The 27,794-nt window shown below is 39.8% G+C and overlaps 2 protein-coding genes across 2 annotated transcripts; one reads left to right on the top strand and one right to left on the bottom strand.

The window, feature by feature from the left end:
* Positions 1 to 906: 906 nt before the first annotated feature.
* On the bottom strand, positions 907 to 15,932 carry bcl2l2 (BCL2-like 2). Its single transcript, NM_001011065.1, is given in 3 exon segments — positions 907 to 2,226; positions 2,390 to 2,817; positions 15,825 to 15,932. Coding segments are annotated over 2 exon segments (567 nt in total). The 5' UTR covers positions 2,807 to 2,817; positions 15,825 to 15,932; the 3' UTR covers positions 907 to 2,076.
* Positions 15,933 to 19,387: 3,455 nt separating this feature from the next.
* Positions 19,388 to 25,355, top strand: ppp1r3e (protein phosphatase 1 regulatory subunit 3E). Its single transcript, XM_002939023.5, has 2 exons — positions 19,388 to 21,212; positions 23,932 to 25,355. The coding sequence occupies exons 1-2, from the start codon at positions 20,817 to 20,819 to the stop codon at positions 24,424 to 24,426; spliced, it is 891 nt and encodes a 296-aa protein (XP_002939069.1). The 5' UTR covers positions 19,388 to 20,816; the 3' UTR covers positions 24,427 to 25,355.
* The last annotated feature ends 2,439 nt before the right edge of the window (positions 25,356 to 27,794 follow it).

Below are 27,794 nucleotides of genomic sequence, written 5' to 3'. Positions count from 1 at the left end.
GCTGGTACTAAACCAGGTCTTTTCCAATACCAGCACACCAACAATACAAAAGGAAACTGTACCAAGGCATCTGAATTGTAAACAGTGCGGTTATACCTGTTTTTTTCGTGCACAAGGAACAACTCATCACCTTGGTATTGTTTTCTATTGTAGTGTCAGATATACTACAATGAATATACATCAGCATTTTTAAAGGAAAACAAAACCACTCCTGATGATTTTTAAAGGTGACCCCCCCACAAATGTGCCTTTTTTTGCTCCCAAACCCATCTAATGCTCCTCCTTCAGCTGTCCTTTTGCCCCATACCTAGGCTAAGTAGAGAATAGGGGTTTAGTGGCTTGCATGTCATATGTGGTGCGCAGGCTGCCCTGTGTTAATTGCCAACTGGAAACCAGGACCCAATAAGCTTACAGTGCACATGCTTCTAGTTGGAAATCAAAGCTTGGGAGCCAGCACGCCGGATGTGACATGGCAGCAGCCAACTCCACTGCACTACTCTACTCTACTTTCTCAGCCCAGGTACAAGGCAAAGGGGCAGATCACAGGTAACATTAAATGTGGTGGGGGACTTTTGCAGCAGGGTGGAGCACTTTTAAAAAGAGCCTAGGGTGGGTTATATACAGTACACTGTAATATTAATTACTGTGGTGACACTGTTTCTAATGGGGTGGAAATACAGAGTTTCAGGGTAAATGTGGCTAGAAAATTTAAAAAGTGCAGCAGCCAAGAGGGGTTACACAAATAACATCTATGTATTACCATGAAAGCCAAACTGACCATCAGCCATAAAGGGGGTTACAGAGAGCTACAATTGTTCACCAAAAACATAGCACTAATTTATAGCAAGTTTCTGCTATGTATAGATAATGAGAATAATCTATGTGAAATGAATGAGAAGAGAAGTCTCCTCAGCCAGGAATCTTTAATGCACAATGAGAACTTTGCCAGACCCTTCCTTTAGTGTTCTATACAGAGGAAATACAAAACACTACCCCCTGAATTATTTCTGAAGGAGGCTGTGTTGAGTTGTGCATCCCCACCCTGTTCTCTCAGAGCTCATTCTACTTGGGTGGGTTCAACTGCCATCTCGGTCCATGTATGAAGCAGGCTCTCCTTCATCTGCATTTATGCTGAGAGATGAATGACAACACATCAGGATGTTTGGGAAGGAGAGCAGTATCTGCTCCTATCCCTGCGAAGCTAATGACACTTTGGAGACAGCAGCAAGTCCAGAAATATGAGGAATGATGATCATTATCTGGGGAAAAACCAAGGCTTTGCTAATTGATTTTGTAATCAACCTTGTTTTGGAGAGTGATAGATCACTCAAAGAAGTGTGCTGCAGCTCTCTGGAAAACATCTACCAGTGAGCTGGAGGAACACACATGCAAATTATAGATTTGCAAAAAGTCACATCTCCAATGGCAAGTGAGCCATATCAAACAGACCGCAAATCTTCTGCTCTCTGCAAATAAGTAGTTGCCTAGTCGGGCTACCAGAGAGAAGACGACTCCTACTTCGTCAGGAGTTGTATATAGCATCACAAGCCAACAGAAAAAAGTGATAAATATCAGCATCATTCACAGAATCATTGCATCCAAGCACAATGTGCACACACATTTTAAAGTTACTGCTCCCATATCCAGAGCAACAACAGAGCAACAAAAACTAAAAACAGTCACGCTGTAACAAAGACACAGTAAATATTACACATACAAGAGAACATATAAATTCTGCATAGAACAACAGGCATAAGAGAAAAGAAGTTTGGACAAAATACAAATGCTGTACAGGGAAAGCAGCACAGGCAATCAGAAACGTAAACAAATTAAGCACGCTGCACACTTAATAAGAGACTGAGGCTCGCAAATACAAAGCACGCACACACCTTCACAAATACACCAGTCAGACTATAACAAAATAAGATTAACAAATAAAGACAAACAGAGAGAGAGAGAGCTGGAACTGAAATTAACACTCATGAGCACACACACCTCCTTCGGACTGGTTGTACATGAATAAACTGTATCAGGTAATTCTTAGTGTCTATTACTTGTCTGTTTTCTAAGTCTCTATCACTTGCTGGCAAACAAGGCTCCTACTGTCATTAAAGCACCCAGAGCTACTGCTCCAGTTAAGACAGTCTTCAGTGATGCCCAATTCCCCTCACGCTGCCTCCTGGCCTCTTCTATGGCACCATCCCCATATAGAGTTAGAAATCCATTCTGAGAGAGAGAGATGACAAAACAAAGAAAGATTAATCACTACTGTGTAAGGGATTCACAGCAGTCAGGATTGTAAGAGCATGCACTGCAATGTGGAGAGGAGTTTACTTTGGTTCCAAGTGAGGAACAAAGGCAGTAAGAAGAATAATGGGGAAATATTTACCCAGCCTCCATTGCTCTGAATCCAGTCTCTCAGGTTTGTCTCCAGATATGTCACCATCCAGTCCTGAATCCGTGGCAGAAGAGGGGACATCTCCTTGTTGACACTCTCAGCACACAGTGCGGCACCAAAAACAAAAAATGCAACTATACGACCCCAATTCACCCCACCTTGGAACAGGCTACCTGCTACTTCTGCAAAGCGTGCATATGCTGTGCCAGGGGTCACATGGATCTGTGTGGAGATCTCACTGAATGCTTGTCTGAATCTCTCTTCAAATTCATCCCCTGCAGCACGCATGGCTGAATGCAAAGAACAGGATGCTGCTCCTGCAGGCTCCGGAACTAGACTACGCTGGCATAACTTGTATCGCACAAAATCCTCTACCAAAGCCCGGGATCCTAGTTCAGATTGCGCCATCCAGCCTTGCTCTGTAACAAATACATAGGGCTCATATAAGGCAAAATATCAGACATATTACTATGGTAAAATGTTTAAGAAACATTTGATTTGGATAACATAGTTGTGACTTGAAATGGATCACAGCATTGAATATGAATATCACATCCTATAAGTTTCTTAGCATTCCGAGCACAACCAGTGCTCTTCCTCAGGGACAAACCAACCCTGTTTGGTTGGTTTGTCCCTGAGGAAGAGCACTGGTTGTGCTCGAAAAGTTGGAATTTATTCAATAAAACACTTCAAGTCCCTGTGTGTGTGTGACACTCTTTTTATTATATTTATTTTTGTTTTTGACCTGCACCAAGGGTATTTGGACTTGTATAGGGTGTGCTCCTCCCTGTGTACTATATTATATATATATATATATATATATATATATATATATATATATATATATATATATATCTCACCCTGTAATGTTCAACCATCCTAATCCCAACCCTATGCAGCCATAAACCAATTGCTCTCTGTCGGCGACTATATGTCATTGTCCTAGCAGTCATCTCCACCCGCAGGCAAAGCCCTTTAGCAGCTCCTCGATCATGCTCAGATCTGGCATATAAAACCGTTCTGCTTCCAGAGTCTGAAGACCCCCCATATGTGTGGCCTCCCCACCTGTCTGGCTGCTTTGATGGCTTACCTTTGTGTAAACATCAATCCTAAAATAATATAAGTGGCTCAGTTATGCTGTAACAGGAGGGGGAAAGAAAAGTTAATAAAAACTTTCTAAAGCCCTTTTAACGCCTCCCCAGTGATAATTGTGAGCACAGGTGTATAATCTCCGGGCTCTTCACCAAAACTAATAACAAATGAAGTGATAAGATCACCCCATAAATTATATGGTCCGGGTGTATAAACCCCGGACCCTCCACCTCCAACACAGGACTTCAAAACAGTCCTGGAAAAATAAGTGGGAAATACACTCACCAAAGACAAGTGGTGGTCCAGGTGCAGCGCCCTGAACCCGTAGCCTGAGGTATTAAACGAACATCAATTGGAGGAGAAATGGCACCTTGGTCCACTAAAACTTGTCTTTATTATAGAGATCTTAAAACAAAAAAGGTCCTGACGCACTTCGTATACAAAAGATACGTAGTCATAGGCAAGACTACTACAATTTGTGTAAGATTTAAATGGTATCAGTACAAAGATTAACTGGCCCCTTGCATGGTTCACACCTCAGATTCAGGCTGTAATCTGCCTGTATTGTTTAAACATGTAATCCCATGTACTTTTTACACCTTTTAATATCTGCATTGTTCACACCTCAGGCTGTAATCATCTACATTGTTCACACCTCAGACCTCAGTGCCAGCATTGTGTCATTGTATGTACTGCCTGACCTATGCTGTCTGTGTGTATGGCACACACAGGCAGCATAGGTCAGGCAGAGTATGGCACACACAGGCAGCATAGGTCAGGCAGAGTATGGCACACACAGGCAGCATAGGTCAAGCAGAGTATGGCACACACAGGCAGCATAGGGCAGGCAGAGTATGGCACACACAGGCAGCATAGGTCAGGCAGAGTATGGCACACACAGGCAGCATAGGGCAGGCAGAGTATGGCACACACAGGCAGCATAGGGCAGGCAGAGTATGGCACACACAGGCAGCATAGGGCAGGCAGAGTATGGCACACACAGGCAGCATAGGGCAGGCAGAGTATGGCACACACAGGCAGCATAGGGCAGGCTGAGTATGGCACACACAGGCAGGGTAGGGCAGGCAGTGTATGGCACACACAGGCAGCATAGGACAGGCAGAGTACTAACTGTGTGTGCCATACTCTGCCTGCCCTATGCCGCCTGTGTGTGCCATAGTCTGCCTGCCCTATGCTGCCTGTGGGAGGTGAACCTGGCAGGGGTTTGTTCTCGGAGTTTGTTAGCAGTTGGAAATAGCAATTAAATGGTCCCTACGGTGTGTAATTATATGCTGGGGGTTGCTGTGCTATCCACAGGGGAAGAGGAGGCATATGGATTTAAGGGTGGGTCTTAATATGACATAATTCTTACACATATGAATGATGATTGATATTCCCTCAGTGAGGACCAAGCATGCCCATGTATATGTGACAAAGTGGTGCTTTTACATCGTACATGGGAAGGGGGTAGCTGTTCTGGTGAGGGGCCGAACTATGGGTTGGATTAAAACAGTAACTAATAAGGATTATTTCTATGAATAAATATAAGATTTTACATGCTGAGCAATGACCCGATTTTGATAACAGTTGGTTTGGAATAACATATACAGTATAAGATGCTTTATGAATCTTGGATTTTCATGATTGTTCCCCTTTAAGGATTTATGTTTCACACAGCCTTGTCAAGAGAGAGTCAATTAGTCTTTCTATACACCGATTGCTTATATTTCTTGTCTTATTTATTGGTGAAAATCCTTTGGGCAATGGCACATGAGGAATTTTGATTGCAACTATCATAGCTACAGAAGTTATACAAAAGAACATAGTAACATAGTAAGTTGGATTGAAAAAAATACATACGTCCATCACGTTCAACCATAATGCCTATATATAACCTGCCTAACTACTAGTTGATCCAGAGGAAGGCAAAAAACCCCATCTGAAGCCTCTCTAATTTGCCGCAGAGGGGAAAAAATTCCTTCCTGACTCCAAGATGGCAATCGGACCAGTCCCTGGATCAACTTGTACTAAGAGCTATCTCCCATAACCCTGTATTCCCTCACTTGCTAAGAATCCATCCAGCACCTTCTTAAAGCTATATAATGTATCAGCCAGTACAACTGATTCAGGGAGGGAATTCCACAACTTCACAGCTCTCACAGTAAAAAATCCTTTCCGAATATTTAAACGGAACCTCCCTTCTTCTAAACGGAGTGGGTGCTCTCATGTCCGCTGGAAGGACCTACTGGTAAATAACACATTAGAAAGGTTATTATATGATCCCCTTATATATTTATACATAGTTATCATGTCACCTCTTAAGCGCCTCTTCTCCAGTGTAAACAGACCCAACTTGGCCAGTCTTTCACCATAACTGAGACTTTCCATACCCTTTACCAACTTAGTTGCCCTTCTCTGGACCCTCTCTAACTCAATGTCTCGTTTGAGCACTGGAGACCAAAACTGAACAGCATATTCTAGATGGGGCCTTACCAGTGCTCTGTAAAGGGGAAGAATAACTCCCTCCTCCCGTGAATCTATACCCCTTTTAATACAGCTATAAACCTTGTTTGCCCTTGCAGCTGCTGCCTGGCATTGCTTGCTACAGCCAAGTTTATTATCTACAAGGACTCCAAGGTCCTTCTCCATTAGGGATTTGCCAAGTTCAGTCCCATTAAGGGTATAAGTGGCTTGCATATTTTTACATCCCAGGTGCATGACCTTACATTTATCCACATTAAATCTCATCTGCCACTTAGCCACCCAGATTGCCAGTTTTTCAAGATCCTGCTGCAAGGATGCCACCTCCTGGATAAAATTGACTAGTCTGCAGAGTTTTGTGTCATCTGCAAACACTGATACATTACTTATAATACCCTCCCCTAAGTCATTTATGAACAAGTTAAACAAAAGTGGACCCAGTACAGAACCCTGAGGGACGCCACTGAGAACCTTATTCCAAGTAGAGAATGTACCATTAACAACCACCCTCTGTACCCGATCCTGTAGCCAGTTTTCTATCAATGTGTAAATGACTTCATTAAGACCAATAGACCTTAGTTTAGAAAGCAGTTGTTTGTGGAGAACGGTATCAAATGCTTTGGCAAAATCCAAAAAGATTATATCTACTGCATCCCCACTGTCCAGCTTCCTACTTACTAAAGAACTTACTAAAGAACAAACAACATAAGAAAGTACAACGCAAAGACATAAAATAACAACCGCCACATGCTACAATTTATACTATATGATTATGAACAATTCCCTCAGGCTCAAGGGTCTTTTTATGTTTTATAGTTTAACCCAGGACTGTCCAACTGGAGTCCTTCAGATTTGTCTCCTAAGGACATTTTTAAGGCCCCCAGACTGAGTAAGAGCTTAGCACTTGCCTCACTGGAAGACATCATTTTATGATCTAGCCCCCAAACATGTAGTATAACATGTAGCCTTCTATATGGAAACAGTTGGCCAGCAATTACCTATTTGGTTCAGGGGAACAAAGGCTCTTTCTTACAAAACTGACCTAGATGAAGACAAATTAATTTTATTGCCCAATGAGGCCACACAACTTTAATGTTTACAGTTCTTCTGACTAATACAGCTAAATGACAAGCTGCTTTGGAATGAAAAGGTTAGCAAACACAAATGGCGCAATGGATATATATATATTCAGTGGGCAAACCTTCACACCAAACCTTTTATGAACTGAAAAGCTAAATACATTTTTCACTGGTCATGTCTAGTTACCTGCAGGTAACACAATTTACACAATTGAGGCAACAGAGATACTACCTCAGCTTTAAGTTCAGAAGATTTATTTAATGTGACTTTTTTGTTCCAACTACTACATCACATATAGAAAGTAACTAAAGAAGAGTCATAAAGTAAATACAACTGTAACTATGAGCACAGTACTTGCAGTTCAGGTTAATGTGTATATATGTGTGGTCCTGTTCAGATCTCTTCATACCTGGGAGTTCAGTTATCTCACTATTACTGTACTGTGAGTGCAAACTATTGTGTCACAGTGCACTGCCCTATCTGTGTATACCAAGACTAGTAAGCATTAGTATTAGAAAAGATTAAGCTTAATTTTATGTCTCAATGGATTCAAGGCTATGGGGCAAGATCTAATGCCCAAGAAAAAAAGACTCTCACAGAATCAAATATAGGTTTTCAAAGGTATATATTTTTGGCAAGTTCACATTCTTAATTTAAAAGTATTTGAACACTATTTACATGAGGGCATTCCATTTCTATAACTTGTTTACAAGCCTGGACTATGGGTATTGCAAATCACATCATTCTAGCATAGGTTGGGTTAGGCCAGTGCTTATTATACCTCTACTTGTAAGTTACCAATTCACTTAGATTGTAAGCTCTATGAGGCAGGGACCTATATCCTCTTCTCTAGTGGCATAAATGCCTAGGAGCAGAACTCTTGTCTATGGGGGCCCTGGCACCGGTCTGCTTTATCAGTAGCTACCCGGGATTTTATGTTGGAGATGGCTCATGATTTTGCTCCTGTTGCGTGTCATCTGTGGTTTTGAGCAGAGGAGCCCCAGATTTTTTTTCACGGGGGGTCCAGAGCCCTAAAAGTTATGCCCCCCACTCTTTGCACTTAATCTTGAATGTAACTTTATGCATTTTATTATTGTATTGACCCATTTATTCTATTAATTTATGTTCTACTGTACAACACAGTGTAAATCAAAATGTGCATATATACATAAATTTTGTCTAAGGATCCCTAGTTAGGAGTGGGATGGTACTAACTATTTTAGAGTACCCACTAGCCCAGTGATATCTGAAGTTTAAAAACATATGCTCCCAACTATACTTTTCAAAAGCTAGCCAGATATCTTTGTATCTGCATTTTTTGTTCTGCTTACAGAGGCAAGCAGCTTCCTTGTCTGAAAATCTATATGAAATACACTGGGGGTCGGGCAATTTTTTTTACATTTTAAAGAGGATACATGTGATGGTGTCTTAGCAATTTAAATAGCCAAGTCTGCTTAAAACAGCAGATGTGAAGTGCTCAATATAATGGATAGTTTCAGAGCTGTGCTAAGCAGGTGCACTTGTACCCCATTACCCCAAGCAGCAGAAGATAATGTTACTGGGTCAACCTTTACCTTAATGAAGGGAAGGTCAATGCTCACCGTTAATGCTAAATCTCCAGTTGGCATTCATGTGCCACATTCATATGGTCTGGCAACACCACCTCAGGGGTCAGTTTTATATGAAGACATGATCATTTAATGCAACTGGAAAAGCTTTTTAAAGATTCTGACAAATTGACTACTGTCAGTAGTTTAATAGCCATACAAAGGCAAACATGCTGTGTCGGCAAAGTAGTGTCCAAAAATCCATCAGTGTTGAAATGCAATCACATGCTGATATCAATATTTATTTTCTCACCCTAGTTGATTTCTGTTCCTCCCTACTTCCTATTCCCTCACTAGCTCAAAGCATAAAGAGCTGACGTTCAACAGGAGGTAAATATTTATAGACTTAATATCTGAATATCACACAGCTATGCCACTATGCACAAAATGTCCATATCCTTAAATAACTTTCCATATTTTGAACTACACTTTTAAATAACTAGAAAGCTTTATTATGGCATGTTAAATAGAAATCATATGTTTAAATGTTCCAGTGATATGAACATGGTTGCACACCAGCAACCTGCCTTTTTTATTAATTTCAATAGCACAGCCCGCCTAGTCGTATGAATAGGTTTATTTTCCTGGTCATGATTCAGCAGCAGTCATAGCAACTTCACATTCAACTTGGCCATTCTTCAAAAATGAAGCTATGGAAGGATTTCCAGCACAAAGAATGCACTGATGGAAAATGTAAAACATAACAAATATATACAATAGTACAAAAATGTTAGCAGTAATTCTTACCAATAGGCCAGGGCCCAAAACTGTGAGGCCTCAGTGAGACATTTAATCAAGTGAAATGTTATACTGCAGTAGTTAATAGTAATTAAATAAAATGCATAATTAATTCTTCATTATTGTGGGTCACAAATCCAAATTTCATTTGGGAACCATATGAAAAACGTTAAGAAACCCTGATCTGAGGGTTTGTAAAAGGGATACAAATATGATTACTATGAGGTAATTTATTTCTTAAAAGAAATGTATTGCTATGTTGAATAAATATATTATGACTATACTATATGGCTATACTATATTATAATGTGTGCACTTTAAATAACTTAGTTTTTTGGAAGGGTAAGGAGGAGTCTTCGGTTTTAGGACTACCTCTTAATGTATATGATGTATTTGGGGCTGGCCCTGCCCTTTCGCTGTATTTATTGTATGTGGGGGGGTCAATACTCTCTGCCTCTCATTGTATAATGCAGTGATCCCCAACCAGTGGCTCACGAGCAACATGTTGCTCACCAACCCCTTGGATGTTGCTCCTAGCTGGCTCAAAGAAGGTTCTTATTTTTGAATTCTGGCTTGGAGCCGAGTTTAGGTTGCATAAAACCCCAGTGTACTGCCAAACAGAGCCTCCTGTAGGCTGCCAGTCTACACAGGGGCTACCAAATAGCCAATCCTAGCTCTTATTTGGCACCCCAGGTACATTTTTTTTCTCCAACACATTTTCCATTTAATGTAGCTTGCGAGTAAAAAAAGGTTGGGGATCCCTGGTATAATGTATTAATTTTATATATAGCAATACTCTACTTAGGAGTCACTGTACCAGCCTGAATACTTACTCTGGAGCTACCGGTATTTATTAACTACCTATAGTAGCAGCGTTAGGCAGTTTCCATTAGGACTATGGCACACTAGGCATGTTGTTCACCAGTGGTCAGTGGCAGCTAATATGCCTGACAGTACTTCTGCTAATATTAAATGGAAAGCACCCAGAGTTATGTACAGGGAGCAGTGAAAGGCTCACACAGTCATTCCTCCTATCCCTGCTCTGTGGACGTCAGCCACTGTGCTTTTTATCTAATAATGTAAGAAGCAGTAAATGGGAGAGCAGGGCATTTTGAACACCACTGGACAATCTGGAAGCAGTCAAAACTCCTCTACTGAATAGGAAACAGCTTGGGCAGTTTTACCAGTTTTTTCCACTAAAATAAACAACTGTTTCTTCAATAACTAGAATGGGTTTTGTGTTGTCTGGATTTTAATGTTACAATTTGAAATCAATCCAATCTCAGCCTACAGGGTGTAGCAATAGAAAATATTTGCTTTTATTGATAATAAATATAAGATAGCATGCATGTTTCTGTCTCTTGGCTGAGTGATCCTTAACTACTGGTATCAATGTATTTAAAGGGACATTATACTTTTATTTTCCCTATGGCTTCTCCAATAAAAATATTGATAATCTGAATGTGTTCATGGTGCTTTATTTGTCCAAACTTTTATAAAGGCATTACTGGCACAGCTTGCTGTTATGAAAACAAAAATGTTTTTAAGATTCTTCTGAGAAGACCTTTTCAACTGATGGCAGCATGCCTTTATATCTGTGACTCTAAAAATGTCAACAGACATGTTCATCTTCTTCATCCACAGTTCTTTTATTCATTGTGACCAGGAACCAAGATCCAAGCTTTACTGACAGAAATGATGTACAAATGACACAATCAATTTTTTACTACAAATTAAAGGACAAGTTAAGTTTATTCACTGAGAGGTGCCAATTTGTTAGGAACCACCAGTGAATATAATCTCAAACCTTAGGCCAGCTGACATTCCAGATAAGGGCAAAAAGTCCTAATAAAGATTTTTACTAATTTCCATTTTTGTGACCCTTGCAACAATCCAGTTTTAATGATGATTACTAAGAGTGGGTGGATGATTATAGCAAAACATTGTACTCTGAGTGAAGATAGTTTAATATCCTTATCACATTCTTCTGGGATGAACTCCAAAATATCTGCCAAATGGCTATTAGTTGGAAAGATCCATACTTTTCCTTCCTGTATTAAAGCTTGGAATTAATTTTTCTGGCTGTGAGTAGCGAGTCTGTCAGACAAAATCTCTGTGCAAGACAAATAATTTCTTTGCTAACAGAACTATGAAAATATACGGTACATAGTATTTTATTGCCTCACATATGAAATGCAGAAATCTTGCATTATAATCTGCACAACTTGCACCTATATGACGTGTCCTTTTGTCTTGAGATGTTTTGTATCCATTTTGGATTCACTTTTAGGTAACCGCAGGTTCTAGTAATACTTTCTGGTGGATTCTTCTTTCTGTATTGTTCTGTTGGCATTTGCTTAAGTTTAAGCTTAGGGTCTCCTTTAATACATATAAGAAAAAAGCCTGGAGATGATTTCCATATGGGTCATTTTGATTCTGCTGCTCCCTTATAATTAAATTACATCACAGTTGTTATGTTGCCATATTATGCCTAGTCAATTCAGGGAAATGCTAAAAGATCGACGAATACCCTCTTGGTTATTTGTAGGAAATTTTCAAGGAGTAGACGACCTGAGGATCACAGTTTTAATAATGTGTTTCTCTATACCTTTTGAACATACCTGCACTCAAACACTGAAAACTTTTTAAACCCAAAAAATTTTACTCTTATCAAGTGTACAAGTCACCAGTGATTGGTGGATCCAGGCTAAAAGTGCTTAATAATACCTAGGCTTTTATGTAAATGAATATTTCTGTAATGTGAAGTGCAATGCCTTAAAGCTATTTAAAAAAAAAAAAAAAAAAAAGCTAGGGTGAACATTAAATGCAATGTACACTGTTCTGTATTACTATTAAAGAAAAATAAAGATCAGTAAAATATACATAATTATGTGAACAAGACACTATGAGAAATGTCACTGCAGTCTTTTTGGTCTTAAGATAACGGGTTACCAAATGTATATATTATGGATGCACTGAATCCACTATTTTGGGATCTGGCCGAACCCCAAATCCTTTGTGAAAGATTTGGCCGAATACTGAACCTGAATATGAATCCTAATTTGCAAACAGAAACATTTTTAAATTCCATGTTTATGTGACACACACACACATATATATATATATATATATATATATATATATATATATATATACATACATACAGCAGTCCAAAGTGGGAAGCACACCTTAAAGAAAAATTAAACCTCGGTGCCTGAGCCAAAGATTCATCAAACAGGTCAAGAATGTCGGCACTCATAGGATTTCCGCAAATGAAAGTCCTAGTAAAAGGACTGAAACGTTGGACACAATAAATCTCACACTTTCTTTGCCTTTTTGAGGAAATCCTATGAGTGCCGACATTCTTGACCTGTTATATATATATATATATATATATATATATATATGCCACATTATTATGAGCTTGGTGGATAGCTTTGTTATCTTGAAGGGCATGTGAATTAGGGCAATAAATGTCTTTAAGCCCAGCTTCAAATTATACTGACACACTGTCAACTTCTTACAGAAATTACATCAGTATTCACTAAAAAAAGGACCTTTTAGTTTTAAAATTGCTTCCCTTTTTTAAACTACTGCTCTCTTTTCTTCTGACAGGAAGTCTATATAAACCTTTAACTTTGATGATTTCAGAAACATGCACAGTGATCTAACCTACATATATAAAATAAGAGAGAACACTGCGTGCACTTGCCATTATTACCCACCATGCTGGGTACATATATACAGAAAGTACATAAAATTAGGTATATGGCAAAAAGTTACAGATAGATTCTACATAGTTAAATGCCAGGCTACAATTGGATGCTACTCCACCAGCATTTTCTGCTGGCGGAGTAGCACCCAATTGTAGCCTGGCATTTAACTATGTAGAATCTACCTGTCACTAGAGGTAAAAGGTCTATTTTATTCAGAAACAGAATATTCGAGCAGGTTCTGGACAGAAACCATTCCATTATTACAGAACGAATACCTAAATTACAGAATTAACACCCATGATAAGGTGATTTTCTATTGGCTGAAACCACCAACAGAAAATATGCCCTATGTGCCCTGAAACCTATGTTTCAGCATTGAATAAGATCTCTTGAAGTCAAAGAGTCAAACACAAAGGTGTATTGGAAGAAGCAGCTCACGGGGAGGTGCCATAAAAATCTTAAATAATTCAATAATCAAGTAAACTTGAAGCAACAAAAAAACTTAAGAAACCTCCTGTTTGCCATCACATATTTAAAACATGTACTGCAAGGTTCGTTTTTATCTGGAACTTCACTGTTTCTTCAAAGATTGCAACTGAGAAGCCTCATATCATTTGTGTTAGTATGTTAGTATATTAAGCACAGCATTTTTCCTCTTCAGCTTTTCCAGTGTGGCTCCTGACATAGAGGTGATTCAATAGAAGATACTGCACACAGCACCAGGCCTGTAATAGCAATTAGTGGATTCTGGCAAATACCAGAGGGGTTGCTGTGAGATGCTATAGACAGTAACTATTTAGTGGGCTGGTGGGAGGCCAGCAACCCTTGAAAATGCCAGGGTCTATTCTGAATCCCAATCCAGGCCTGCACAGTACTCTCAGGTGGCCATACACGTAGCAGTAATGATCTTTCATGCAACCACTGGTCAGGTGGAAACAATAGAAAGGTGGAGGTGGGAATAATAGAAATTCTACCTGCACCTGCTGATTCAGCTCTAAATGTAGATTTTGCTTGGGTGCCTTCTACGGCGCCCGATCAAAATCTTTTAACCTGCCCAATCAGCGTGACGATCAATATCCGCAGCCTTTGTGATACTGTTTGTTTCGGCGAGCCGCCATTCACAAGGTTTCATATGGTAATATTGGTGCGTGTATGGCCGGCTTACATCTCATTTAAAAAAAAAAAAAAAAAGAGGGAAAAAAAAAAATCAGCCTTCACTTTAATGTGACACTATCAGTGAAATGTCTAAGGGCTCTGGCACACGGGGAGATTAGTCGCCCACGACAAACCTCCCCGAAATGCCATCCCACCGGCGAAAATGTAAATCGCCGGTGGGATGGCATACGCGGCGGCGCGACTTCAGTGAGATTGCGGAACTTTCCTCTCATTTCACTGAAATCGCGCCGCCGCGTATGCCACCCCACCGGCGATTTACATTTTCGTCGGTGGGATGGCATTTCGGGGAGATTAGTCGCGGGTGACTAATCTCCCCGTGTGCCAGAGCCCTAAAGCCAATATTGCTAGTTATCTGTTTATATCTTGCCCATTTGTTTTCTCTATGACAACAGTACAAAAGAAATTGGCTTTCCTTAGTAACTGGCAGATGGAGATTTTTCATGGAAACCACCCTCTATGAAACCCACAATCACCACAGGGCCAGCTCACAATCATGCATCCAGCATTTTACCAGTGACAATTCTTTCTAACATAAGTAGCTGGCACTGCATACTTTAAACACATAATCACCAGCCCTACCCTGCAAGGAGTGGCAACCAGTGTCACCAGGAGACTGAAAGGAAAAGTATGGTGATTAAAACAAGTCTCTGTTCAAGGAAAGCACCAGCCAGTAAATACAATAGCTTTTTACCCCAGGACAGTTCCATGTTTAGTCATTTCCCAGGGTTCCACTACAGCTGTCTCTGGGATTGTTGGAATGTGAAATACAGTAAAAGTCACCTTTACCAATGTTTCTCTACTGCACATGGGAAAGGTTCCTGGCAGCCCTACAAATTAATAAAGATTAAGGGACAGTGCTGAAAAGAAAAATACCCCAAGCTGGTGCTTTTTTTTTTTTTTTTTTTTAACATGAGCTGCGTACTGAGCAGTGTACACATTTTATTTACTGGGGGGAGTACATAACATATGGGCGTGCAATCCAGGGTTGTATCAAATGAAATAAACACATACAAGGAATTAGTGTACAATATCAGAGCCACACATTTAGGATAATGATACACATACAGACAGAAATGGAGCAGAAGCATGAAGGTCAATTGCCTGGCCCCTTTTAAGCAAACAGCATGTATTCAAGTGTAGAAGCTGTAGAATAACCAGCCCCACAGTCTGCATTAGGTGGGCGTGGCATCAACATAATGTCTATATGAAAGGTGGTACTGCAGGGATCCTAAATACCCACAGGCAGTCTGGGGATGCTGCTAAGAGTTATGGTTTAGAAACAACTGGAGATCAGAACACTGAAGACACCTTGGTTAACCCTTTCTTTACCTGGGCAATGGTTTGTAGGTTATAGGCGTGCCCATGTCCAATCAAATTCCTCATGTCCCAACACCAATTATTTATTGCAAAAGGCTACACCACATATATTTTACAGCCATGACTGCAAATAGAGACAAGCTGGATAAGTGGTCTTTTCTTCCCTGTCAAAAGCAGGGCAAGCAAGCTGCGACTAATTACTACCAAAGCGGCTCTCACCCGTCAGGTACTTATCGGGGCTCCCCCGGAAGATGATATTTCCCGTCGCATGCTGTTCTTCCCAATCTCGGTCCTTTACGCCGTTATTCCCCTTTTTTCGGATTTAATTCGCAACCACTTCCGGTTGTGTCATGGCGACGCCCGATGACGTCAAAGACGCACGCCTTCCTGTTTGCCCATTGACTGAACTGTCTGGGTTCTGCCGTACTGTGCAGAGTAGATGCGTAAAAGGGGTGTGGCTAAGGACGCTTGTTCTGGCGACCACCAAAACGGTGCTCTAATCTTGACCTCCAGACTCTAAAATTAAGAAATTGGTTATAAAGGTCGTTGGTTTGGGGAAAGTGCTATTTTACTTACAGGCGATAGTGCGGGTATTAAATCTTTCCTCAGGTGTGTTACTTAACTGGGCATTCTCATTCTACTCACTGTATCAGTGAAGTTGCAACCAAGACCTATTAGTGGGAATTGTTTCTGAGAATTTGCTGAGCATAACATGCAGACCCTTAGATTATGATATGATTGATAGCAGTATTAAATAACAGACTGCAGTCATTTTAAAAATTGCAGTTTTTCTCTTTTTTTTAATTTTTATCTGCAGAGAAGATTAATAGGACAGGGACTTAAAAAGATTGGGGATTAAAAACAATAAAATGAAATCCGCACCTTTGATCTTTTATATGGTTGTCGGAATCAGATACCCTGACAACCAGATAGGATTTTGGGTTGCAGGGTTTAAAAGGCACAATATGAAAACTATTAATTGAGAAAAAAAATACATAACTTGAAATATTAGAAAAATGTAAAGGGACAAAATGAACTGCTGCATGAAATGCATTGGCGTACATTAGGTGCACCTGTATTTTATGACACACTCTGGCCTTTACACTATCATGATATGTTGTGGCACGTAGCATTTCAGGACAGCCACAGTGTTGCACAACACCCACCCCAAAAAGCCCTGTGCAGACTGGAAGAATATTCCTCATTTCCAGGCCATTCCTTTATGTTAAGCACTTCATATATTGTGAGGAGTGACATTGCAATTTCATCTTGCAAGACTGATGAGACCCTGAGAGGGCGGCTGGCAGCACCGAGACTACTGACAGTAAAGCACAGACTGCAGAATGGGGGTTTTCCCATGAAAAGCAGGGCAGTTGGGGGATATAAAAACATACAAATTAAACTTTAAAGACCAATTGAAAAGCTGCTTCTAATAGGTAAATATATAATATAAACATATATATATATAAATGTTAACATCCTTTTTATTATGTTGAATCATCATTCATGTGAACTTGTGCCCTTTATAATTCACCTAATCTATTCTCCACAAACCTTTAGGGACATTATCAGTTTTATACAGTGGTGTGAAAAACTATTTGCCCCCTTCCTGATTTCTTATTCTTTTGCATGTTTGTCACACTTAAATGTTTCTCCTCATCAAACACATTTAACTATTAGTCAAAGATAACACAAGTAAACACAAAATGCAGTTTTTAAATTAGGGTTTTTATTATTAAGGGAGAAAAAAAATCCAAACCTACATGGCCCTGTGTGAAAAAGTAATTGCCCCCTGAACCTAATAACTGGTTGGGCCACCCTTAGCAGCAATAACTGCAATCAAGCGTTTGCGATAACTTGCAACAAGTCTTTTACAGCGCTCTGGAGGAATTCTTTGCAGAATTGTTGTAATTCAGCTTTATTTGAGGGTTTTCTAGCATGAACCGTCTTTTTAAGGTCATGCCACAACATCTCAATAGGATTCAGGTCAGGACTTTGACTAGGCCACTCCAAAGTCTTCATTTTGTTTTTCTTCAGCCATTCAGAGGTGGATTTGCTGGTGTGTTTTGGGTCATTGTCCTGCTGCAGCACCCAAGATCGCTTCAGCTTGAGTTGACGAACAGATGGCCGGACATTCTCCTTCAGGATTTTTTGGTAGACAGTAGAATTCATGGTTCCATCTATCACAGCAAGCCTTCCAGGTCCTGAAGCAGCAAAACAACCCCAGACCACCACCATATTTTACTGTTGGTATGATGTTCTTTTTCTGAAATGCTGTGTTACTTTTACGCCAGATGTAACGGGACAAAAAGTTCAACTTTTGTCTCGTCGGTCCACAAGGTATTTTCCCAAAAGTCTTGGCAATCATTGAGATGTTTTTTAGCAAAATTGAGACGAGCCTTAATGTTCTTTTTGCTTAAAAGTGGTTTGCGCCTTGGAAATCTGCCATGCAGGCCGTTTTTGCCCAGTCTCTTTCTTATGGTGGAGTCGTGAACACTGACCTTAACTGAGGCAAGTGAGGCCTGCAGTTCTTTAGATGTTGTCCTGGGGTCTTTTGTGGCCTCTCGGATGAGTTGTCTCTGCGCTCTTGGGGTAATTTTGATCGGCCGGCCACTCCTGGGAAGGTCCACCACTGTTCCATGTTTTTGCCATTTGTGGATAATGGCTCTCACTGTGGTTCGCTGGAGTCCCAAAGCTTTAGAAATGGCTTTATAACCTTTACCAGACTGATAGATCTCAATTACTTTTGTTCTCATTTGTTCCTGAATTTCTTTGGATCTTGGCATGATGTCTAGCTTTTGAGGTGCTTTTGGTCTACTTCTCTGTGTCAGGTAGCTCCTATTTAAGTGATTTCTTGATTGAAACAGGGGTGGCAGTAATCAGGCCTGGGGGTGACTACAGAAATTGATATTGAAATTGAAAATTGAAATTGATAAACCACAGTTAAGTTATTTTTTAACAAGGGGGGCAATCACTTTTTCACACAGGGCCATGTAGATTTGGAGTTTTTTTTCTCCCTTAATAACGTAAACCTTCATTTAAAAACTGCATTTTGTGTTCAATTATGTTATCTTTGACTAATAGTTAACGGTTTTTGATGAGCAGAAACATTTAAGTGTGACAAACATGCAAAAGAATAAGAAATCAGGAAGGGGGCAAATAGTTTTTCACACCACTGTATATGCATTAGTCTGATTATGTGTTACTGGCTTTGTGATGCTTCTGCATGCTGGGGATAATGACAATGAGGCCTAAATATTCTATGCTCCTTACACAAAACATAACCAGCCTTAACCAAAGCACCCTAATAATCAAATAACAACGCTGAACACAATCTTGTGGCTAATAGGAGGGACCAGTGGTCAGAGCTTTATTACTCAACATTTAGGGGCCAATTTACTAATCCACAAACGGATCGAAAATGGCCGAATGCGTTTTTTTGGTAATGATCGGTATTTTGCGATTTTTTTCGTTGCCGTTGTGACTTTTTCGTAAATTGTTACGACTTTTTCGTAGGCGTTACGACTTGCGCAAATTGTCGCGACTTTTTCGTAGCTATCGCAAAAAAAACGGAAAGGTTTGCCTGCCGTTTACTAGCGCTCAATACGAAAAAGTCGCGACAATTCGCGCAAGTCGTAACAGCTACGAAAAAGTCGCGACAATTCGCGCAAGTCGTAACGACTACGAAAAAGTCAACAATTTGCGCAAGTTGTAACAGCTACGGAAAAGTCGCAACGGTGACGAAAACATCGCAATAAATACGCAAAAAGTCGCAAAATGTTAGTTTCCAATCCGATTTTTTCCCATTCAGGTTTCGTGGATTAGTAAATCAGCCCCTTAGAGTATGGCCCTCCACCAAATACGACCCAGTTACCACACATGTAAGCTCTTAGAGTATCCACCAAGAAAGAGCTCCTTGCCCTGCTCTCCCTGGTTTCTCTCTTCTCATTGTGCCCCATGGTGGTCCATACCATAAGTTTCCACACAAGCCTGAATGTATGTTCACAGCCTACTAACCTGGGCACAGTCCCACCCTCTGGTGCTTTCTTTGTCCTGCCACATTCCGCTGCTCTGCATTCCAATGTACATTCGGCAACTCTTGCTAGTAACACCTGGTCTCTTAAAGAAGACTGAGACATGTATAACTTAAAAAGGGGGATTGGAAAGGTGGGAAAAACACAAAGGCAAAAAGTAATCTGGCCCTTTACACCCCATCCTTACCTTTCAAGCCCCTGATATCCCTCCCTTTTCACACCTGTCTTGGGGTAGGGGGGCAGCTCACAGGAGCATTCAGTCCATTTTAATAATTGCAGCCTTTTAACAGAGCACAGTGTTATGTATAAACAGAAGCTCATAATAATAATGAAATAATACATGTTGCAGAGCACTAAATGTATTCTTGCAGCTACTGTTTCCTATAAGCATCACAAACTAAAGCAGGGGTGTCAAACCCTGGGTCCTAATACTCTTACAGAGCAGCAGCTCCCTGCTTATTTCTGTTGTGGGGTTTTTGTAAGATGCAGTTCATCAATAGCCGGTACACCCCAGAAATACCCTATACCCCTACTACAGTGATGTTACACCTGCAGTTGTCTGATATTGCAGAACAGCACATCACATTTATTTTCTTATTTTCCTATAAATGCTGGGAAGTGTTCAGGAGCAGCTGGAGAGAAATCCCATGCTGTGCCGCAACCCCTCCCAAGTCAGTGACAGCTGCTCACAGCAATGTCTTTTCCGCTTTAAGCCTTGAAGTCGATCTGCACATTCATCCAGAGAGAACACTGCAGGAGGTTGTACTACACAGGGTACTACGGTATTGGTCCATGATGCACAGAGATGCTGGATGAATGAGACCAAGATGCAGGCTAAGCACAGGAGGGGAACTAGTTAGTGAGATAAGGAGACACATTGGGGAGGTGGAGAGGAGAACAATTGAATGACAGAGAAGGACAAGTGAATGTAATATAGGAGGACCGACGAGGTGAGATGAGGGCATGAACTGAGACAAAACTGAAAGGAAGATAGCAATTTGATTAGATGCAATAGACTGCAGAGTTTGAAGCATGATACCAGTAGATATATTTAAGAAGCAAGTAATTATTTTTAAAGAAATCATCAGTGTAACTTAAGTCATAGATATACAGTATTCCATTCACAGGGTCAGATTCATACTGCATTAATCTTGGGTTTTTGGGCTCATCGTGGGCTATGTCTCGACCTACACGTCCCCCTTCAGGGGACATTCCTAGAAATCTGAGTTACATTGCAGGGCTATATGAACGAGCCTACTACCGAACTGCTAGACCAAGCTTGGAAGAACAAGAGGAGGAGGAAGATGGAGGTGCTTCTGGCCACTGCTCTTCAGTGTTTACTACACAAGTCCCTCGAAGGCGGCGTTCACGCTCCGCACCTGCTCTGCGTGTCACTCGGGGACAGCGGCGCCGCAGCCCTGAAACCATTAAAAGAGTTCGATTTGCTGATGCACTGGGACTTGAACTGGAGTCTGTGCGTCATTTTAAAAGGGAAGATATTCCTTGCATCCCTATCCATGTCACCCACAGGCTGCAAGGAGAAGCAAGACGCTGTCTACTCAGGGAAGAGTCGGTAGGTTCTAACTGTTTTGTACAACATTCTGTATGCTGCATGAGTAAGAACTATTAGCCCATAACTCTGTTCTCTCTGCACACTTTTCCTGCTTCAGTTACAGTCCACTGTATTTTCAGCTGCCATATAGCACAGATCTTCCACCCTAAGGTCTTTTGATCTTAGACTGTACATATATAGCATTTGCTTTGAGAACACAGTTTCAAAGAGTTCTGAGAGAGCCCTCTGAAAAAGAATAAATGGCATATTATTAATTTGTTTTCTTTCACCTTCTATTACTCACTAACCAGGCTGATGGTGTCACTGTTTAGTGACACCTCCCCAGTTTTTAGCACCATCTAAAAAGTAGTTAGGAGCAGTGGTGTTCATCTTCAGCATGTTTTTTTCCTTCAAATCTCTGATAAAATTACTAGACCACTGGATTTATTAATGCTTCTTATTGTTATTGATCTATTCACTAGTGGATCTAGAATTAACAACTGCCTGGATAAAAAAAATTAACTAGTTAAGGCAAGTACGAGATATATAAGAGAGATTCTTTGCTTTCTGGAATTACTTTGTGATGATGTGTTTTAATGATGGTTGAGAATAAATATTACTGGGGCTAATGCAACATTTAGCCCACAAAATGTTGTCATTTTGAGCTATGTCTGGTATTTATGATTCCTTTCCAAGTGTGTTTGCAAATAAGCCCTTGTTTTATTGTTTTAAAGTAAAGTGCAAAGAAATTATCTTGAAATATCTGCCATTATTAATGAAACAAATGCAATTTATTACAGTATTCATTTTGACACATTCAATTTTTGAGGACAGTTTAGGTAAAAATTAGCATTCTAAGATCAGCCTAGGAGTCTTCTATAGAAACCCATAAGTTAATACTCATAAGTACTGCAAAAGATCTATGTCAATAAACAGACTACTAGTTGCATCTACATATCAATGAAGAGCATTCATAAACCATTCAATTTATTTTAATGTTTCACTCTTTAGAATGATAGCTATACAACATGTTATTTCTTATTAACTTCACTCTTCAGGTAGTAATAAAACTTGGCTATAATTCTGTTGCTAAAAGGCAATAATTGTAACACTAGAATGTAAACCTTATAAAACAATAAGGCAGTTTTATATTCAACAGAAAACATACAATTACAGAAGTGATTGTAGTAAATTTTCATTAAGGACAAGGAAACTTTGATTCACTGGGGTGTGCCAATATACTTGGTACCACCCAGGCAAAAAGAAGCAGAACACTGCCATTTTATTTACCTTTCCTGAGCAACCCTAGTGCAGACGCTGACTTGTGCATGAGCGGTAAAGTCCAAAAATGGGTCTAAGTATTGACCCATCTCGGAGAGGTAGGTAAGAGGGCAGTGTGGTGCAAATTTCCCATGCCCTCCATGAGGCTGCCATATTTGTGCAGCAGCAGTCTTACTACTATTAGAATTATTAGAAGCTAGTATTAGAAGCTATAACTAATAGGTTGAGAAGGGATAGTTAGATTTGCAAAACAGTCAAGTTTTGGAACTTAAAGTAACAATTACGTACAACAGCAGCCCTATCAGTGAAAAATGATCAACACAACTTATAGGTAACTTTTAATGTACATTATTTTACCTTTACTCTTTATATACTGGAGGCAGTGACCATGAATAGGTGTACTTGGGTTGAGCAGGACTCCTACATGATACAATCTCCTCCTTCTAATAAGACATAAATAGAATTGTAATAGATCACATTTATATCACTTCTCCATATCACATTGTGACTCACTTTGTGGTTTGTGGTATGTTTTACTGACTAAATAGAAGTTTTGTGCTATGAAATTAGAAAAGAATACATGTTTTATGGCATGTCTTTAGAGATAAAAAGTGGTGCTCTCCTATATTTAAGCAATTATTCATTCAAATATGTTTCTTTGTTAACGCCAGCTAACCTACTAGCATTTCTGTCATAATGTGGAATATGGGAAAATAGTTTAATGAAATCCAGGATTTTACTTTCTGTTTTCTAGTTGAACTAGAAAACACATTTAGGGTGAACCCACTTTTTAATTCGCGGCTACTAATTGCCGTGTGTCTTCGTCCTTAGGGTGAAGACACTTGGAGCTACTAAGTAGCTACTTGTCACAGCTACAAAAAATAGGCAATGCTCATTTACTAATAATTGTCTCTAAGTGTGTTTTAGCAGAGATATTTTTCAGTATTGTCTATGGCAGGGTATTTTCTAGCTGTAACAAGAAGCTGCGACAAAGTAGCTCTGTGTGTCTTCACCCTAAGAGGAAAACAGTTGTATTTAGACACAATTTGCAGTAAATTGTCTTGATCTTAAAATTAGAAAAGGTTTTAAACAAAATTCACTACAGTGAAGAGAAGGCCCAGGTGCAAGATTTTCTGGTAGATTTATTGTATTACCAAATGCAGAGGTGACCTAGAAACCAACTTTAAAATTTGGTAAAGGAGGCCTTATTTGTTGTTAGGGTCCCATTTACCTTAGCAATTTGGAAGTAGTTTGAATAAAAGTCTAGAAGATGAATAGGAGATAATTTCAATAGAAAGGGTAATACATATATTTCTAACAATAAAAATATCATAGGAAATAAAAATGGAGACCAACTGCAGAATACCATTTTTACATCAATGACACTTTATTTAAAGGTGAGCTATGAACTGCCCAGTTATGAGTTTCTCGTGTGGACATGATGTCTTTTGTGTTCCAGAGCTGGTGTGAGGCACGCCATGGAATCCCTGCCTCCTGGGTTTCACAAGCAGGCATGTGGGAAAAGAAGACATGGGAGCGCAATTCATGGAACGAGCAGACATGGCAGCAACGTGTGTGTTTGCAGAGCATGCGCTGTGAGAGCTGCTTTCTCTGGGGGTCTGTGAGGGTCCTTGATCTGGCATATGAGAAAAAGGTCACTGTGCGCTACACTCTGGATGGGTGGCAATCTCACCAGGACACGTATGCCCTATATGCTGCACGTCTCTGCCATGGGGGGCCTGGGCATCCAGGTACGGATCTCTTCACCTTTCGTCTTCCTCTACCAACTAGGGACCAACAGCAAGCCTCCTGTCTGCAATTTGCTATCCGCTATGAGGTGGGCGAGGAGGAATTCTGGGATAATAATGGGGGTAAAAATTACAGTATGTGGCCTCCTGAAAATCAGCTCTCCCCTGCCCAGGATGCAGAGAATGGATGGATACATTTCATTTAGTATCATTATGCACCCTCATATATGCTAAAAAGCAACCATCTGCCTAATCCTGACACCAAAGAACAAGGTCCAAATTCAGCCCCCGTGGGTGCTACTGGGCTGAAAACAGAAAGGAAATAGGGAAAAATATGTTATCTAAACTATAGTGGATAATGTTGAAAAAAGATTGTGAGTTCATGTTTGGAGTGATGAAAACAAAACTGAAACATTTAAGGGTTTGGAGAACAGGAGTGATGCAAAATATTAGAAAGATGTTGTTGCAGAAATCAGTGGGGAAATGGAAGGGAATATGGTCTCAGAGGGGTTAAATAAATATGATACCTACAGGTTATTACCAATGATAGAAGTTGTGTCAGTATCACTTCCAAAGGAGGCCTACCTTTTTATTTTTATCCTTTCCAACCCTCCACCTAGTGTTACCGGTGGGACCTGACACAATTAACAAAAAAGAACAGAAAGCGCACTCTTTTAGTATCCCTATAACATCAAAACAAATGCTACTAATAATTTAGATTTACATATTAAGATATAGCTGTAGCAAGAAATCTGATAGGAAGCCAGAGACTTGTATTTTTGTCTATATAAGCCAAAGCTACAATAGCTGCTGCTTGACCCACCCTGAATTATTATTTTTATCCTTTCCAACCCTCTTCCTAGTGTTACCAGTGGGACCTGACACAATTAACAAAAAAGAACAGAAAGCGCACTTTTTCTACCATCCCTATATCTCAAAACAAATGCTACTGACAACTTTGGATTGATTGAATAAACCCCTGTTATCTAATAATTAATGCTCTAGCAGATTTATACAGTGACTTGTGCCTCTGTGAATTGCACCATTGTACACCAGTGACAAAATAATGAATAAATTATTATTAGTGTTATTATTAGGGATGCACTGAATCCACTATTTCAGATTCGGCCGAACCCCGAATCCTTAATAAAAGATTCTGCCAAATACCGAACTGAATCTGAATTCTAATTTACATTTGTAAATTATGACACAGAAGGGTTAAAAACGTTTAACTTCCATGTCTATGTGACGAAAAGTCACGTAATTTCAAAGATTTGAATTCGGTTCTGTCAGGAGCGTGGATTCGGCTGAATCCTGCTGAGACCAAATCCCAAACCAAGTCTTGGCTTCTGTGCATCCCTAATTATGATCTGTATGTACATTGGTGTGATTTAGAGAAACACAGGAGGAGATACATTTTTCAATAACAGGTTAATTCAATCAAAGATTTTGCAGGCCAGAGCACAGGGGGAGGTAAGGTGCAGGGGCGAGGTGGCTGACCGGGTTGCGTAGGGTGCCCACCCCTGGTTTATACCTCATGATGTCACTTAGATTAGTGGAAACTTTTTCCATTTCCCTTTAAATAATATTGGGATCTGATATGGCACTCTGGCCTAGAGGTGGTGTGATCCTCTTACAGGCTCGCTGCTTATTTTAACAGAAAAATGGGAGCCTGTTACATGAAGATTAAAGGTGCACTGTTGAGAGAAACCAGGGTACAATGGAAAACACCTTTTTATGGTAAAAAAAATTAAACGAGGTGTGTAGGCTGTTGTATTTTTATTTCCTTTGCATGGGAAAGTGCAAGAAAAAGACTGACTTTGTGTCAACAATACATTTAGCCAAGAATAATTTAGATTTATATATTTAGGTATAGATATAGCTGTAGCTATAGCTGTATTTTTGTCCGTATAAACCAAAGCTACAATAGCTGCTGCTTGACCCACCCTAGCACAGTCTGAATTATAACAGGAATGGGCATGGGCTGGTGGTGGTCAGATGCCTTCTGTGTTTAGCTACATAAGCTATCATATAGATACAGGTATGGGACCTGTTATCCAGAATTCTTGGGACCTGGGGTTCTCCGGATAAGGAATCTTTCCGTTATTTGGATCTCCATAACTTAAATCTGCTAAACATCATTTAAATATGGAATAAACCCAATAGGCTTGTTTTGCCTCCAATAAGGATTAATTATATCTTAGTTGGGATCAAATTAAAGGTACTGTTTTATAATTACAGAGAGAATGGAAATAATTTATAAAAATTAGAATTATTTGCTTATACTGAAGTTTGTGGGCGATGTAATTCAGAACTTTCTGGATAAGGGATCCCATACCTGTACTATAAATCTGAAACAGCTCTAATTATTAAATAATAATCTTTGTTATTACCTTCTATTTAATAAGCAACCAACATATTCTGCAACCTAAATTACAAAGCTTTTCATTCTACAGTTCTGCGTAGACCCAAAAATGGCATTTGAGCCTGGCCTTATTATCTTCCTGTTTAATTACTAAAACTACTGTATTCTGCAGCTTTTTTGTGGTTATGTAATTATTTGCTCTGTTTCCCCATTTCAGTTTTAATGGCTGCCTGTAGCAGCTTATTTTCTAAACCATGCTCAAGCCGCTGAAACCAACAAGCAGTTTGTACCAGTGAGGGGTACTTTATTTATAAATGCTTACAAAAGCCTTTCATTTTTTGGTGTTACTGGTCCTTTTACCCTTTCCCTGACGGTGTTTGGTGCTATGATAATATTGTTATGCAACATTTCTTTTCTTATAGTTTATCCTTAAAGGGGCAGTATATCCCCTTGTGATAAACATGTGTGTAGTGAACAGGGCTTGTGCTGAAATCCTTTTTACTTTTTAATTTAATCACAAAAAATATAGCTTTTGTTATTTCTTGAACCAAACAGGGAAACAGAAGCTATGCCATGTATGGTTCTTGTGAGGCAGATAATTAGATTACCAGTAGTAAACCCCCTACCTTTCCCCTTTGTTGAGTCTGTTTTGTCAGCAAGCGTTCATTATGCAGGGGGATGATTTACCTCACAAGGACCAAACATGGAGTAGCTTCATTCTTCATGTTCACAAGAATTAACAAAAACCATAAATATGGATTAACCAATAGGCAATTATGTTCAGCACAAGCCCTGTTCATTGAAGTCACGTTGAAAAAGGGGTAAACTAACCCCTCTAATTCTAGAAACTATGTTGTTGGCAGGGAAAGGGTCATACAGTGACAGTAGATGCATATGCGCAGCAATCCAGACTCTGCTGCCAAACATGATATTTCTTAAATGGTAATTAACAGGGTTTAAATGTCTACACAGATATAGAATCAAAACTCTTATTATACAAAAGAAATATTGCTATAATAACATAAGTTGCAGCTATGAGACAAAAGTAATAATAAAAAAAAGTATTTTTACTCATTAATGTTGCTTGTTACTTAAGAGCACAATGCCTTTCAGAAGACTGGAATATTTTGTTTTTTTTCAAGGTTTTATTCACACTAGCTCATGCTGGGCAGGACTAACCCTAGCAAATCTGTGTAAAGTGACCCCAGC

This window comes from Xenopus tropicalis, chromosome 1 (genome assembly GCF_000004195.4).
Source record: "Xenopus tropicalis strain Nigerian chromosome 1, UCB_Xtro_10.0, whole genome shotgun sequence".
NCBI classification, from domain to species: Eukaryota; Metazoa; Chordata; class Amphibia; order Anura; family Pipidae; genus Xenopus; species Xenopus tropicalis.
Note: the sequence above shows the minus strand (reverse complement) of the source record. Positions and strands in the feature narration are given on the sequence as shown.